Below are 15,361 nucleotides of genomic sequence, written 5' to 3'. Positions count from 1 at the left end.
AAAAATCCAGTGGACAGCTCCCAGGCACGATTAATCAATACTGGCCAACAAGCTGCCAGGCACGATTAATCAATACTGGCCAACAAGCTGCCAGGCACGATTAATCAATACTGGCCAACAAGCTCCCAGGCACGATTAATCAATACTGGTCAACGAAATCCCAGGCACGATTAATCAATACTGGCCAACAAGCTGCCAGGCACGATTAATCAATACTGGCCAACAAGCTGCCAGGCACGATTAATCAATACTGGCCAACAAGCTCCCAGGCACGATTAATCAATACTGGTCAACCAGCTCCCAGTCAAGGTTAATCAATGCCGATCAACAAGCTCTCAGGCATGATCAATCAATACTGCCGAATATTCAATAGCTATATCTCTCGGGAGCCGCTACCAGACACCTCTATGGGCGGCTTATATTCACTTCGCCCAATCCTTCTCTCCCTCAATATCATCTGTCGAGGAGAGTCGGGAGCTCCACACACATTAGATTCTTGTCCGAACCCCCTTTCTCGGCGAGCTCAGCCTTAAAGATTTAAGTCATACTTTATCTCTGATTGACATCACCAAACCATGTAAATTTTATGAGAATGTCCCGAGGACTGTCCATCAGACCACGATGTATGTATAGGAATAACCATCATTTATATCCTCCAGGTCTCAGGACGGAGCAAGATCTCTATGTACGACTTATCGACTCGATGTCCAAGCAGGTAGGCTCTAAGGTTGTCCACCTTGTGTCTTAGGCCTTGTTCACACGTTTGACAGCCGTTTTCAGTCTATAGGTGTAGTCACATGTTTGTTTTTTATCAGACAATGAATACTGGCCATCAAAAAATAGATAATCAGTGTTAGATGATGTCACTAGAATGGTAGATGAGATAATCAGTGCTAGATGATGTCACCAGAATGGTAGATGAGATAATCAGTGCTAGATGATGTCACCAGAATGGTAGATGAGATAATCAGTGCTAGATGATGTCACCAGAATGGTAGATGAGATAATCAGAGTGTTAGATGATGTTACTAGAATGGTAGATGAGATAATCAGTGTTAGATGATGTCACCAGAATGGTAGATGAGATAATCAGTGCTAGATGATGTCACCAGAATGGTAGATGAGATAATCAGTGCTAGATGATGTCACCAGAATGGTAGATGAGATAATCAGTGCTAGATGATGTCACCAGAATGGTAGATGAGATAATCAGTGTTAGATGATGTCACCAGAATGGTAGATGAGATAATCAGTTAGATGATGTCACCAGAATGGTAGATGAGAGAATCAGTGTTAGATGATGTCACCAGAATGGTAGATGAGAGAATCAGTGTTAGATGAGGTCACCAGAATGGTAGATGAGATCATCAGAGTGTTACATGAGGTCACCAGAATGGTAGATGAGATCATCAGAGTGTTAGATGAGGTCACCAGAATGGTAGATGAGATAATCAGAGTGTTAGATGATGTCACTAGAATGGTAGATGAGATAATCAGTGCTAGATGATGTCACTAGAATGGTAGATGAGATAATCAGTGTTAGATGATGTCACCAGAATGGTAGATGAGATAATCAGAGTATTAGATGATGTCACTAGAATGGTAGATGAGATAATCAGTGCTAGATGATGTCACTAGAATGGTAGATGAGATAATCAGTGTTAGATGATGTCACCAGAATGGTAGATGAGATAATCAGTGCTAGATGATGTCACCAGAATGGTAGATGAGATAATCAGTGTTAGATGATGTCACCAGAATGGTAGATGAGATAATCAGTGTTAGATGATGTCACCAGAATGGTAGATGAGATCATCAGAGTGTTAGATGAGGTCACCAGAATGGTGCTAGTTTTTACCTGCTGTAGTTTTGGTTCTGACCCTTCAGTGTATATATTTACATGGCAAAATCCATAGCAGAAAAATCAATAGCAGATTACTAACTGAAAAAAGGTGGTTTTTGGTGGCAGATTTCTATTTTAGTGTAAAGTATCAGAAGAGTATTTGTTTGAGGTTTCTCAACGGGGAAACTGTTGATGAGTTTTGAACGTGAATTTAGCAGCGGAAACTGCTGTTTTCCCCAGCTGTGTGAACATAGCCTCAGGGTTTGGAATCTGAAGGAAACGTTCTGGAGGTTCTGAGATGTTCTCTTGGGTCTAAATATTGTATACTAATAATTTCTCTCTCTTTCAGGCAATCATCTATGAGGGACAGGACAAGAACCCAGAGATGTGTCGTGTTCTCCTGACTCATGAGATCATGTGCAGGTGGGTCTTTTGCTTATGAGGGTAATATTTGGTGGTGAGCGGAGTACTAGGATCTGATATTGTAAACACTTCAGATCATGGGTCTGAACAGGAGCATGAACATGTGGTCTATTCATCATGTAGGTTAATGACCTCATATGGCCAGTGCCGATTTTCTGGGTCTCAGGACTATAGATAACCACAGTTTAGTTCTGATGGTGGCTGAATGTAGCTTTACGTGTGACTGGAGTAGAGGATCTGAGGCGTGGAGCTGTCATATTCTGCAGTTTTGTTATCTTTCTCCTATGAATCTGGCAGTTGTGGGGTTAATAAATACATCTCTGAGGTTTGTGGTCTGCTGTTGCAGCTACTCCGTAACGTTGGGTGGAGTGTCCTCCATCTCCAGCGCTGAACAATGCACAAGGAATTCATGTTCTCCCGTCTCCAAAATTTTGAGGGAGGCACAAAATCCTCATTTTTTTGACAGATATCTGGTGGGGGGAAGGGGGCCATACAGATGTGGACATCGTGTTACTTGTATGGCTGATGGGTGGGTGGTGGGCACCATGTAGACAATGGTGGAGAGACAGCCTGGGTGGGGCAGAGGTATGCCTCCAGCTTTGCACCACAAGTGTGGGTATGGAGGTGGGGGGAGGAGAGTGATATTGGGGTACATATGGGGTCTGCAATACAGGTGATAACGCTTCACTGATACCACAGGTTCCCACAGATGATGATGATGAGTGACGAGGACATGGTAGGGAGTCACAAGGGGATGAGCATCTTATCTATGTACATGTATGTATGGAGAGTACATGTATGTATGGAGATTACATGTATGTATGGAGAGTACATATACACTACTCAAAAAGTTAGGAATATATTTGGCTTTTGGGTGAAATTTATGGAAAACGTAAAAAGTTCTGGCTCCAGTGATATTATATCATGAAAGTCGGGCATTTCAGTAGAAGCAGCAATGGTGATTTCCTCAAACAATTTATTGAAACAAAAGCCGACCCCAGTGGTGGGTATACTGTCACAAAATGTCAGTGTCTCAATAACTTGTCATGTGGCGTTAAGCATCAATTCCAGCTTGACAACGACGTCTCCTGCTGTTCACAAGTCGACTTATTGTCTGCTGAGGCATGGCATCCTACTCTTCTTGAAGGGCGTCCCTCAGATCATTGAGGTTCTGGGGTACAGTGTTAAGAGCCTTTACACGGCGACTCAGCTGATCCCATAGGTTATAAATGGGATTCATGTCTGGAGAAAGTGGAGGCCACTCTATTTGAGGTCCCCTAATCTTCAGCAGCCGTTCCCTAATGATGCAACCTCAATGAGCTGGCGCATTGTCCTCCATGAAGGCCTTTGTTCATAAATAAGCATAATGACTGGATCAATGATGTTCTTCTAGTAGTATGGGCTTGTCACTGCACCATTCACAAAGTGTAGGGCAGTTCTGTATTGACTAGACACACCTGCCCACACTGTAACACCACCACCACCGAAGGTTCGCCTGCTGACAACAGTGGCTGATGCATAGCGCTCTCTTTGACATCTCCAACATCGTTGGCGGTCATCATTTCTACTCAGCTTGAATCGACCTTCATCAGTGAACATCACTGAGGACACTGGTCCCTCGTCCAGCATAGATGCTCCCTGGCCCATGCAAGACGAAGATACCTGTGCCTGGTGGTGTGGTCAGATACCCTTGCAGGTCGTCTAGCACGCAGACCATGCTGATTTAAACGGTTTCGAATGGTCTTACGTGACACTTGTTCCTGAATTTGTGTGACCTTCATCGTCTGGTTCCAGGGCATTGTTCACAATGAAGCGGTCATCAGTCTGGGATGTGGCCAAAGGACGTCCACTTCTCTGCCTTTCTGTGACTCTTCCAGTCTCTCTGTGTCTCTGATGCAACCTGCTGATGACTCTCTGTGACCTTCTAAGCTCAGTGGCCACTTCCATCTGAGAACATCCTGCTTGAAGCCTTGCAATGGCGAGGTACTTTTCATCAATTGTTAGGTGTCTTCTTGGTCTCATGATGTCAGAATGTGAACAGCATGATGAGGAGGACTGTTTAATACCAATTCTTATTAAACCAGGAAATGTATTGGGCGATAACACCTGTTGTGAATGTTGCCGTTCAGCTCCTTGTTAGAGAACAGCAAGTTGTGCAAAAAGTCCTAAAACATTAAGTTCACCTGGTAAGGTTAGAGGGTATTTTAGGTTCATCCTGAAAAATTACCCACAAGCCAAATATCCCAAACTTTTTGTGAGTAGTGTATTTGTGGAGAGTGCATGTATATATAGAGGAGATGTATGTATGAAGGATGCATGTGCAGTATGTATAAATCAGCCGAGTTGTTAGGGTCATGTCTGATGACAATCCCACTGACTGTTTCCTCACATATAGCATATAGTCTAATTTCGACCCCTACAAAAATGGAGAAGTTTTGACGAAGGAGCAGGCCTTTCTCCTGGAGCCTCAGGGTCCTTTAAGGAGACGTTCATTAATACCGTTGTCTCTCCATGGACTTGCACTGTATTACCCTGCGCTCCCCGTCCTCCCCTCCCCCATCTCCACTGTCAGTGCAGTCCCTGTGAGGACACATGGAGACCTGCCACAGATTCTTTTTCCCTCCTGGTCTCTTTCAAGTGAAATCTCCGGTGGCTTCAGGCGACCTCCTGACTGGTAACGGTTGTCACCACCTCCACTTGTTTGTCCCAAAGGCTAGGTGTCAGGGGAGGCAGGAGCCTGGGATGAGGAGTCTAGGATGAGCACCAGACTTCATAGAGCGGCTGCCACCCTGACAGCAGCTCCTCCCGGGACTCCTCAGGAACAGAAAGTCATCTGGCAAAGTACTGAAGAACTAGAGTGTGGAAGGGGGATCTGCAGGAAAGCTGGGTGACAGCGCCCACCGGAAAGCTGGGTGACAGCGCCTGCAGGAAAGCTGGGTGACAACGCCTGCAGGAAAGCTGGGTGACAGCACCTGCAGGAAAGCTGGGTGACAGCGCCTGCAGGAAAGCTGGATGACAACGCCTGCAGGAAAGCTGGATGACAACGCCTGCAGGAAAGCTGGGTGACAGCACCTGCAGGAAAGCTGGGTGACAGCACCTGCAGGAAAGCTGCGTGACAACGCCTGCTGGAAAGCTGAGTGACAACGCCTGCAGGAAAGCGGGGTGACAGCGCCTGCAGGAAAGCTGGATGACAGCGCCTGCAGGAAAGCGGGGTGACAGCACCAGCCGGAAAGCTGGGTGACAGCACCCGCCGGAAAGCTGGGTGACAGCACCCGCCGGAAAGCTGGGTGACAGCACCCCCGGAAAGCTGGGTGACAGCACCCCCGGAAAGCTGGGTGATAACGCCTGCAGGAAAGCGGAGTGACAGCACCCACCGGAAAGCTGGGTGACAACGCCTGCAGGAAAGCGGAGTGACAGCACCCACCGGAAAGCTGGGTGGCAGCACCCACCGGAAAGCTGGGTGACAACTCCTGCAGGAAAGCTGGGTGACAACTCCTGCAGGAAAGCTGGGTGACAGCACCCACCGGAAAGCTGGGTGACAACTCCTGCAGGAAAGCTGGGTGACAGCACCCACCGGAAAGCTGGGTGACAACTCCTGCAGGAAAGCTGGGTGACAACTCCTGCAGGAAAGCTGGGTGAGTAGATCTGATAGAAGGAGTTTTATTCCTCAGGGATGATTATTTTATCCTCTTGGATTCTGTTTGTTTCTTGTATCATTTGCATCATATTTTATATCTATGTATTTTTATTGCTATTTTAGTCGATGCTGTGACAAGAAGAGCTGCGGAAATCGGAACGAGACGCCCTCCGACCCAGTTATCATAGACCGGTAAGAGAATGCGTGAGGTTTTCACTGATGGAGTAGACTTTAGTGTGCGTGTCTCTGAAGTAAGGCTTTCATTAGGAGGCAGTAACATCAAAGTGAACCAGCCTATCAAACCATCCAGAAGTAGTGACATCACACAGGACCAGCCTATCAAACCATCCAGAAGTAGTGACATCACACAGGACCAGCCTATCAAACCATCCAGAAGTAGTGACATCACACAGGACCAGCCTATCAAACCATCCAGAAGTAGTGACATCACACACGACCAGCCTATAGAACCACCCAGAAGTAGTGACATCACACAGGACCAGCCTATAGAACCACCCAGAAGTAGTGACATCACACACGACCAGCCTATAGAACCACCCAGAAGTAGTGACATCACACAGGACCAGCCTATAGAACTATCCAGAAGTAGTGACATCACACACGACCAGCCTATAGAACCACCCAGAAGTAGTGACATCACACAGGACCAGCCTATCAAACCATCCAGAAGTAGTGACATCACACAGGACCAGCCTATCAAACCATCCAGAAGTAGTGACATCACACAGGACCAGCCTATCAAACCATCCAGAAGTAGTGACATCACACAGGACCAGCCTATCAAACCATCCAGAAGTAGTGACATCACACAGGACCAGCCTATCAAACCATCCAGAAGTAGTGACATCACACAGGACCAGCCTATCAAACCATCCAGAAGTAGTGACATCACACAGGACCAGCCTATCAAACCATCCAGAAGTAGTGACATCACACAGGACCAGCCTATCAAACCATCCAGAAGTAGTGACATCACACAGGACCAGCCTATCAAACCATCCAGAAGTAGTGACATCACACAGGACCAGCCTATCAAACCATCCAGAAGTAGTGACATCACACAAGACCAGCCTATCAAACCATCCAGAAGTAGTGACATCACACAGGACCAGCCTATAGAACTATCCAGAAGTAGTGACATCACACAGGACCAGCCTATCAAACCATCCAGAAGTAGTGACATCACACAGGACCAGCCTATCATACCATCCAGAAGTAGTGACATCACACACGACCAGCCTATAGAACCACCCAGAAGTAGTGACATCACACAGGACCAGCCTATCAAACCATCCAGAAGTAGTGATATCACACAGGACCAGCCTATCAAACCATCCAGAAGTAGTGACATCACACAGGACCAGCCTATCAAACCATCCAGAAGTAGTGACATCACACAGGACCATCCTATCAAACCATCCAGAAGTAGTGACATCACACAGGACCAGCCTATCAAACCATCCAGAAGTAGTGACATCACACAGGCCCAGCCTATCAAACCATCCAGAAGTAGTGACATCACACAGGACCAGCCTATCAAACCATCCAGAAGTAGTGATATCACACAGGACCAGCCTATCAAACCATCCAGAAGTAGTGACATCACACAGGACCAGCCTATAGAACCACCCAAAAGTAGTGACATCACACAGGACCAGCCTATAGAACCACCCAGAAGTAGTGACATCACACAGGCCCAGCCTATCAAACCATCCAGAAGTAGTGACATCACACAGGCCCAGCCTATCAAACCATCCAGAAGTAGTGACATCACACAGGACCAGCCTATCAAACCATCCAGAAGTAGTGACATCACACAGGACCAGCCTATCAAACCATCCAGAAGTAGTGACCTCACACAGGACCAGCCTATCAAACCATCCAGAAGTAGTGACATCACACAGGACCAGCCCATCCAGCCTATCAAACCATCCAGAAGTAGTGACATCACACAGGACCAGCCAATCAAACCATACAGAAGTAGTGACATCACACAGGCCCAGCCTATCAAACCATCCAGAAGTAGTGACATCACACAGGACCAGCCTATCAAACAATCCAGGAGTAGTGACATCACACAGGACCAGCCTATCAAACCATCCAGAAGTAGTGACATCACACAGGACCAGCCTATCAAACCATCCAGAAGTAGTGACCTCACACACGACCAGCCTATCAAACCATCCAGAAGTAGTGACATCACACAGGACCAGCCTATGGAGCAGGGATTCCCAACCGCCGGCCCTCCAGCTGTTGCAAAACTACAACACTTAGCAAGCCTGGACAGCCTACAGCAGGGCATGATGGGAGTTGTAGTTTCTCATCTGTATCATTGGGGGGACACAGGCTTGACCATGGACCATGGCTGTTGTCGCTAGGAGGCCGACACTAAGTACAAGAAAAGTGTAAGCTCCTCCCCTTCAGCTATAACCTTCCTACAGGGACTAAGCCAAATCAGTTTGAGCTTAGTGTCTGTAGGAGGCAGACCTCCCTGCTGGTTTTTGTTCTTTTAAACTTTTTTTTTCTTGCGGGAAGTTTCAGGCAGTCCTTTAAAACTGCCTGCACTCCCACCCAGGAGACGGGAGACCAGGGGGTCCCCCAAGCCCCCTGTTCCTTCCTGTACTCTAGAAGCAAAGGAGGACCAGAGGTTCCGGTAAAAATCTCTGTATCCCGCCAGCGTTCGGGTCACCACAGCCATCCACCGCAAGTCCCCTCTGTTCCGGTGTAGCATCTCTCCACAAGAGGCCGCACACCGAAGGCTGGAGCCAGGGGGGCAGAAGACACCGGACAGGTTATTATATACAGGTCCTTCTAAAAAAATTAGCATATTGTGATAAAGTTCATTATTTTCTGTAATGTACTGATAAACATTAGACTTTCATATATTTTAGATTCATTACACACAACTGAAGTAGTTCAAGCCTTTTATTGTTTTAATATTGATGATTTTGGCCACAGCTCATGAAAACCCAAAATTCCTATCTAAAAATTTTTGCATATCATGAAAAGGTTCTCTAAACGAGCTATTAACCTAATCATCTGAATCAACTAATTACCTCTAAACACCTGCAAAAGATTCCTGAGGCTTTTAAAAACTCCCAGCCTGGTCCATTACTCCAAACCGCAATCATGGGTAAGACTGCCGCCCTGACTGCTGTCCAGAAGGCCATCATTGACACCTCAAGCAAGAGGGTAAGACACAGAAAGACATCTCTGAAGGAATAGGCTGTTTCCAGAGTGCTGTATCAAGGCCCCTCAGTGGGAAGTCTGTGGGAAGGAGAAAGTGTGGCAGAAAACGCTGCACAACGAGAAGAGGTGACCGGACCCTGAGGAAGATTGTGGGAAGATTGTCCGGAGGATTTGACATGTGCGGCTCCACCATCAAGTGGCTCAGCGCCGGACCCGATGGTTCCTGCTGCCTAGCCTATGGTAGAACCGGAATGGGCACGTTCCCTGTCTAGGGTGGTGCAGGATGTCTCCAATACCAACAAGGCCATTGTGGAAATATTGGGGCATTTGTCGGCAAGGCAGTCTTCTGACCGGTCCGACTCTGGGGATTATGGGGCACGTGCCCATCGCGGCTGTCCCGCAAGACAGGCCAGAAGATCCTTCCCCAAAAGGGTGTCTGTGTCTCTCTTTTCCTCGGCCTCTCCTCCTCCTCCTCCTCCTGCCAGAGAGTCTCACTCCGACGTGTCCTCAGTGCAAGAGGCATGTTCTGAGGAGGGGGAGTCAGATGAGGATGTTGTCTCACCGGAGGGTCAGTCGTCCAAACTGTCCTCCAGCGGTTATCGAGACTTTGCAGGTTGAGGATCCCGCACCGTCGTCTGCCAGCTCGGGTTTTTCCTTTAGAAGGTCCTGTCGCTCGCACAAGTGTTTCCCCAAACACCAGTAGTTTCCAAGGAGTGTAATAATGTCCCTGATAGACGGTTTACCTTGCCAAAACGCTTAAACGTCCTTTATCCTTTTCCGGAGGATTTGACTAAGAAATGGTCGTCCTCACCTATAGTGGACCCGCCAGTTTCCCGCTTGGCTAAACATACTACCTTCCCAATGGCGGATGGGGCTTCTTTCTCTGATATCAGAGATAAGAAACTGGAAGCGTTTGCAAAATCTGTCTTTGAAGCAGTGGGCACAGCGCTGCAGCCGGTGTTTGCCTCTACTTGGGTGAGCAAGGCGGTGGGGGAGTGGGCAAGTAATTTACGTCAGGGTCTCGACTTGGGAGTCCCCGGGGGGGAGCTTGCAGATATGGTCCTGCAGCTCTCTCATGCCAGTGTATACTGTATATTTGTGAAGCTTCTTTGGACGCAGCCAGGCTTATGGCTTGTTCATCAGCCCTGTTGGTGGCTATTCGTCGTACCCTATGGCTCTCTTGCTGGGCGGCAGATAATGCTTCAAAGCGGACCCTGACGGCCCTCCCCTTTACCGGCAGCAGACTTTTTGGTAAGTGCCTGGATGAGATTATTTTGGTGGCTACAAGTGGTAAGAGCACCCATTTACCACAGACCAGGGGGCGGTCTAATAGGTAAAAAAAGCGGAATCCTTTTTTTCGCCCCTTTCAGATTTTTTTCAGCCCCAGGAGGGCGTCCGACAAGTCGGCCACAGATCAGAAGTGCAAACCTTCCTTCAAGCCTCGTCTTTCCTGGCATTCCTGTCAACAGGGCTCCAAGTCCTTTAACCCTAAGAGCTCCGCTGCATGACGGGTGGCTCCCGGCACTCTACGTTTGGGTGGGTGGCCGGCTTAATTTGTTTCGGCAAGTCTGGCTGGCTCACGTCTCAGACGCATGGGTGTGGGTGGTCATTGCATAAGGCTACAAGCTGGATTTCAATTCCTCCCCTCCGTCCCGTTTTTTTCAATTCCTCTCCCGCAGCCTCGGAGTCTTTTTTTTTCTGGCAATTCGCAATCTGCTGCAGCAAGGAGTGATCGTTCTGGTTCCTGTGCAAAACCATTTTCGGGGGTTTTACACCAATCTCTTTGTGATTCCCAAAAAAGGGGGACGGTCCATCCCGTTCTGGACCTCAAGGCTCTCAACCAGTTCCTTTGTGTCCGCAGCTCTCAGATGGAGTCCCCGAGGTCGGTCATTGCGTCCATGGAACCGGCGGAGTACCTGTCCTTGATAGACATCAAGGATGGTTATCTTCATGTGCCCATCTGCATCAGTGATCAGAGGTTTCTCTGGTTCGCGGTGGGTCCGTTTCACTACCAGTTTGTAGCCCTCCCGTTCAGCCTGGCCACTACTTTCAGGGGCTTTATGAAAGTTCTGGCAGCAGTCATGGTCATCGTCGCTGCATGCGTGCTCTGGGTCACATGGTCTCAGCCTTCGAAGCAGTTCCCTATGCTCAATTTCATACCAGAACGCTTCAGCGAGCCATTCTGTCCGGCTGGGACCACTCCCCAGCCTCTCTGGATCGGCCCATGCTTCTCCCTGCCTCAGTTCGCCGGGCTCTCAAATGGTGGTTGGTGTCTCCGATGTTGCCGTCAGCCCACTCATTCCTTCCTCTCCGTTGGAAGGTGTTAACAACAGACGCAAGCCTCAGGGGTTGGGGGGGGAGTCTTGGAAAAATCTCTCTGTTCAAGGGGTATGGTCGCACGAGGAGTGCTCCATTTCAATCAATGTTCTGGAGTTGAGGGCGATTTGGCTCTCACTGCGCCATTGGGCCGATCATCTCAGGGGTCGTCCGATTCGGGTTCAGTTCGACAACTCCACGGCGGTGGCGTACCTCAATCACCAGGGTGGTACTCGGAGCCCGGCAGCCATGGCGGAGACGGCGCTGATTCTCAGCTGGGCGGAGAAACATGTTCTGGCACTATCAGCAGTTCGCATCCCCGGTGTCGACAACTGAATCACAGACTTTCTCAGACTGGAGCGTCTCGATCCTGGCAAGTGGGCTCTCCAACCGCAGGTCTTTCGAGCCATCTGCGAGCAGTGGGTTCGGCCGGATGTGGATCTCATGGCCTCAGGCTTTAACAACAAGGTCGAGGACTTTGTCGCGCGGTCCAGGGACCCATGGCCCTGACGTGCGACGCGCTGGTGATTCCGTGAAGTCGGTTCATGTTTCCTTACGTGTTCCCGCCTCTTCCTCTCATCCCACGTCACCTCCGGAAGATAAGGTCTGAGGGACTGCCTGTCATTCTCGTGGCCCCAGATTGGCCGCGCCAGGTGTGGCACGCGTCTCTAGTCGCCATTCTCGCCGATGAACCTTGGCATCTTCCTTTTCGGGAATTTAGGGTCGCTACATTTAACGGCATGGCTGTTGGGTGTCTGGGTTTTTCAAATGCAGTAGTCCAGAACATGATTCGGGCCAGGAAGCCATCGTCTTCCAAAATCTACCACCATACCTGGAAGTCCTACTTTATATGGTATGAGCGGCACCAGCTGCCTCCCGTTCAGTTCTCTTTGCTGCGACTATTTGGCTTTCCTGCAGTTGGGCATGAACTTGGGGCTAGCTCTCAGCTCCCTCAAAGGGCAAGTGTGGCTCTCTCCGTTATTTTTCAGCGGAATTTGGCCTCACTTTTCTGCAGGGGGTGGAAAATGCTGCTCTGCCTTTCCGTCCTCCGTTGGATCCTTGGGATCTTAATCTAGTGCTCAACGCTCTCCAGTCTTCTCCGTTTGAGCCCTTAAAGCAGGTGTCGCTTCGCTTCCTGTCTTACAAGGTGGCGTTTTTGGTGGCAATCAAGTCCATCTGTAGGGTGTCTAAACTCGTGGCTCTTTCATGTCGGTCTCCTTTCCTGATCCTCCATCAGGATAAGGTGGTCCTTCGCCCTGTGCAGTCCTTCTTGCCGAAGGTGGTATCGACATTCCTTCTAAATGAGGAGATTATTCTCCCTTCATTTTGTCCGGACCAGTCTCATCCCCGGGAGCAGTCACTCCATACCCTGGATTTGGTATGAGCCGTTCGAATCTATCTGTCCTAGACAGCATCTTTCAGGCGGACGGATTCGCTGTTTGTGATTCCAGAGGGGCCGAGACGAGGGCTGTCAGCGTCAAAGACTTCCATTTCCCGAAGGATTGATTTGGCTCGAGCAGTGGGGGCCTCTTGGGCGGTGCATCACTGGGCTTTTGCCCTTCAGGTGCGCAAGGCGACTACTTGGTCGTCTCTGCATACTTTTTCCAAGTTTTATAGAGTGCACACCTTTGCATCTGCGGATGCTTCTCTGGGGCGTAGAGTTTTGCAGACAGCGGTTCTCTGATTAACGGGAGAGTTGCTTTTTATGCCAACCATTGGGGACTGCTCTGGAACGTCCCATGGTCAAGCCTGTGTCCCCCAATGATACGGATGAGAAAACTAGATTTTTGTACTTACCGTAAATTCAGTTTCTCTTCCGTTCATTGAGAGACACAGCTCCTACCCAGTTTTGTCTTGCTCCTCCTACTGCTTTTGCACTAACTGATTTGGCTTAGTCCCTGTAGGAAGGGTATAGCTGAAGGGGAGGAGCTTACACTTTTTTTTTTTGTGCTTAGTGTCAGCCTCCTAGCGGCAACAGCTATACCCATGGTCAAGCCTGTGTCCCCCAATGAACGGAAGAGAAACAGATTTTACGGCAAGTACAAAAATCTAGTTTTTAGCACCCCTGCTGTAGAGCAATCCAGAAGTAGTGACATCACATAGGACCAGCTTATAGAACCATCTAGAAGTAGTGACATCACATAGGACCAGCTTATAGAACCATCTAGAAGTAGTGACATAACAAACGACACGACCAGCCTATAGAACCTTCCAGAGATAGTGGCATCAGACAGGACCAGCCTACAGAACCACCCAGAAGTAATGCCCTTACACAGGACCAGCCTACAGAACCACCCAGAAGTAGTGGCCTCATCGAGAGCAAGTCTAAGAAAACATCAGGAAGTAGTGGCACCACGGAGAGCAAGCTTATTTTACCATCCAGAAGTAGTGACATCACACAGGGCCAGCCTATGAAATTATCAGGAAGTAGTGACATCACAGAACCAGAAATCTTATTTTCATATTATGATCTCATAAATATGAGATATGGTTATAAAAAACCCTATTGGGTGTTAATTGGTTCTGGGCTACATGAGTCCTGCACCTTGAAGGGCTACATGTAGATGTATGCATGTGTGCATATGCAGTATATATGTGTACACATACATATGTTTGTGGGTGTGTGCTAGATTTGCAGCTGTCTGTTCCTCCATAATGGTGTCATGGTCTCGTAGACTTGGTGTCCAGTTCCTCCAGGCTTTGTCTTCACTTTCTGCAGACATTGTGGGTCTTGATCATTGTCTCCCCCCTCTCTTTCTTTCCTTGATGCCTCCCATCTTGGCCGCTCACATTATCTTGAGAGTTGTCTTTGCTTTTTGAACGTGAGACGTCTCCATTGATATGAGACAGCTTCCTTGTGGAGATGTCACTCCATGGCTGGAGATAAGCCTCCCTTCAACACCAGCTGTTATGACGACAATGGCTGTTAATGACATGTGGAGCGCCTGCCAACACGTCAGAGTCCCCCACCCTACCCCACATCTGCTCATAGTAACCCCAGGGCACCAATGGTGGATAAAAAATACCAGCCATATACATTGCCTTGGGACCCCAAGAGGGCTGAAGTAGACACATTGTCAGTCCAGAGGCTGCTTTATATAGTGAATGTTAAGATAGGGCTCAGCCTTCATCGAAACCTCTAGATCAGGGAAGCTCAACCTGCGGCCCTCCAGCTGTTGTAAAACTACAACTCCCACCACGCATAGTTGTGGATACTGGGTACACGTAGATGCGGATACTGGGGACACACAGAGGCAGATACTGGGAGCACATAGAGGCAGATACTGGGAGCACATAGAGGCAGATACTGGGAGCACATAGAGGCAGATACTGGGAGCACATAGAGGCAGATACTGGGAGCACATAGAGGCAGATACTGGGAGCACATAGAGCCAGATACTGGGAGCACATAGAGGCAGATACTGGGAGCACATAGAGGCAGATACTGGGAGCACATAGAGGCAGATACTGGGAGCACATAGAGGCAGATACTGGGAGTATATAGAGGCAGATACTGGGGACACACAGAGGCAGATACTGGGGACACGTAGAGGCAGATACTGGGGACACACAGAGGCAGATACTGGGGACACGTAGAGGCAGATACTGGGGACACACAGAGGCAGATACTGGGAGCACATAGAGGCAGATACTGGGAGCACATAGAGGCAGATACTGGGAGCACATAGAGGCAGATACTGGGAGCACATAGAGGCAGATACTGGGAGCACATAGAGGCAGATACTGGGAGCACATAGAGGCAGATACTGGGAGCACATAGAGGCAGATACTGGGAGTATATAGAGGCAGATACTGGGGACACACAGAGGCAGATACTGGGGACACGTAGAGGCAGATACTGGGGACACACAGAGGCAGATACTGGGGACACGTAGAGGCAGATACTGGGGACACGTAGAGGCAGATACTGG

At 48.8% G+C, this 15,361-nt stretch overlaps 1 protein-coding gene across 2 annotated transcripts in view; it reads left to right on the top strand.

Moving 5' to 3' along the window:
* LOC122922062 (transcription factor COE1-like) overlaps positions 1-15,361 on the top strand; it is an 81,316-nt gene that overhangs the window by 26,763 nt on the left and 39,192 nt on the right. For both annotated transcript variants that reach the window (XM_044273600.1, XM_044272876.1), the window contains exons 4-6: positions 660-715; positions 2,193-2,266; positions 6,027-6,095. In XM_044273600.1, the coding sequence (XP_044129535.1) occupies positions 660-715; positions 2,193-2,266; positions 6,027-6,095 (199 nt within the window). The remainder of the gene's footprint in view (positions 1-659; positions 716-2,192; positions 2,267-6,026; positions 6,096-15,361) is intronic.

This window comes from Bufo gargarizans, chromosome 1 (genome assembly GCF_014858855.1).
Source record: "Bufo gargarizans isolate SCDJY-AF-19 chromosome 1, ASM1485885v1, whole genome shotgun sequence".
Lineage (NCBI taxonomy): Eukaryota > Metazoa > Chordata > Amphibia > Anura > Bufonidae > Bufo > Bufo gargarizans.
Note: the sequence above shows the minus strand (reverse complement) of the source record. Positions and strands in the feature narration are given on the sequence as shown.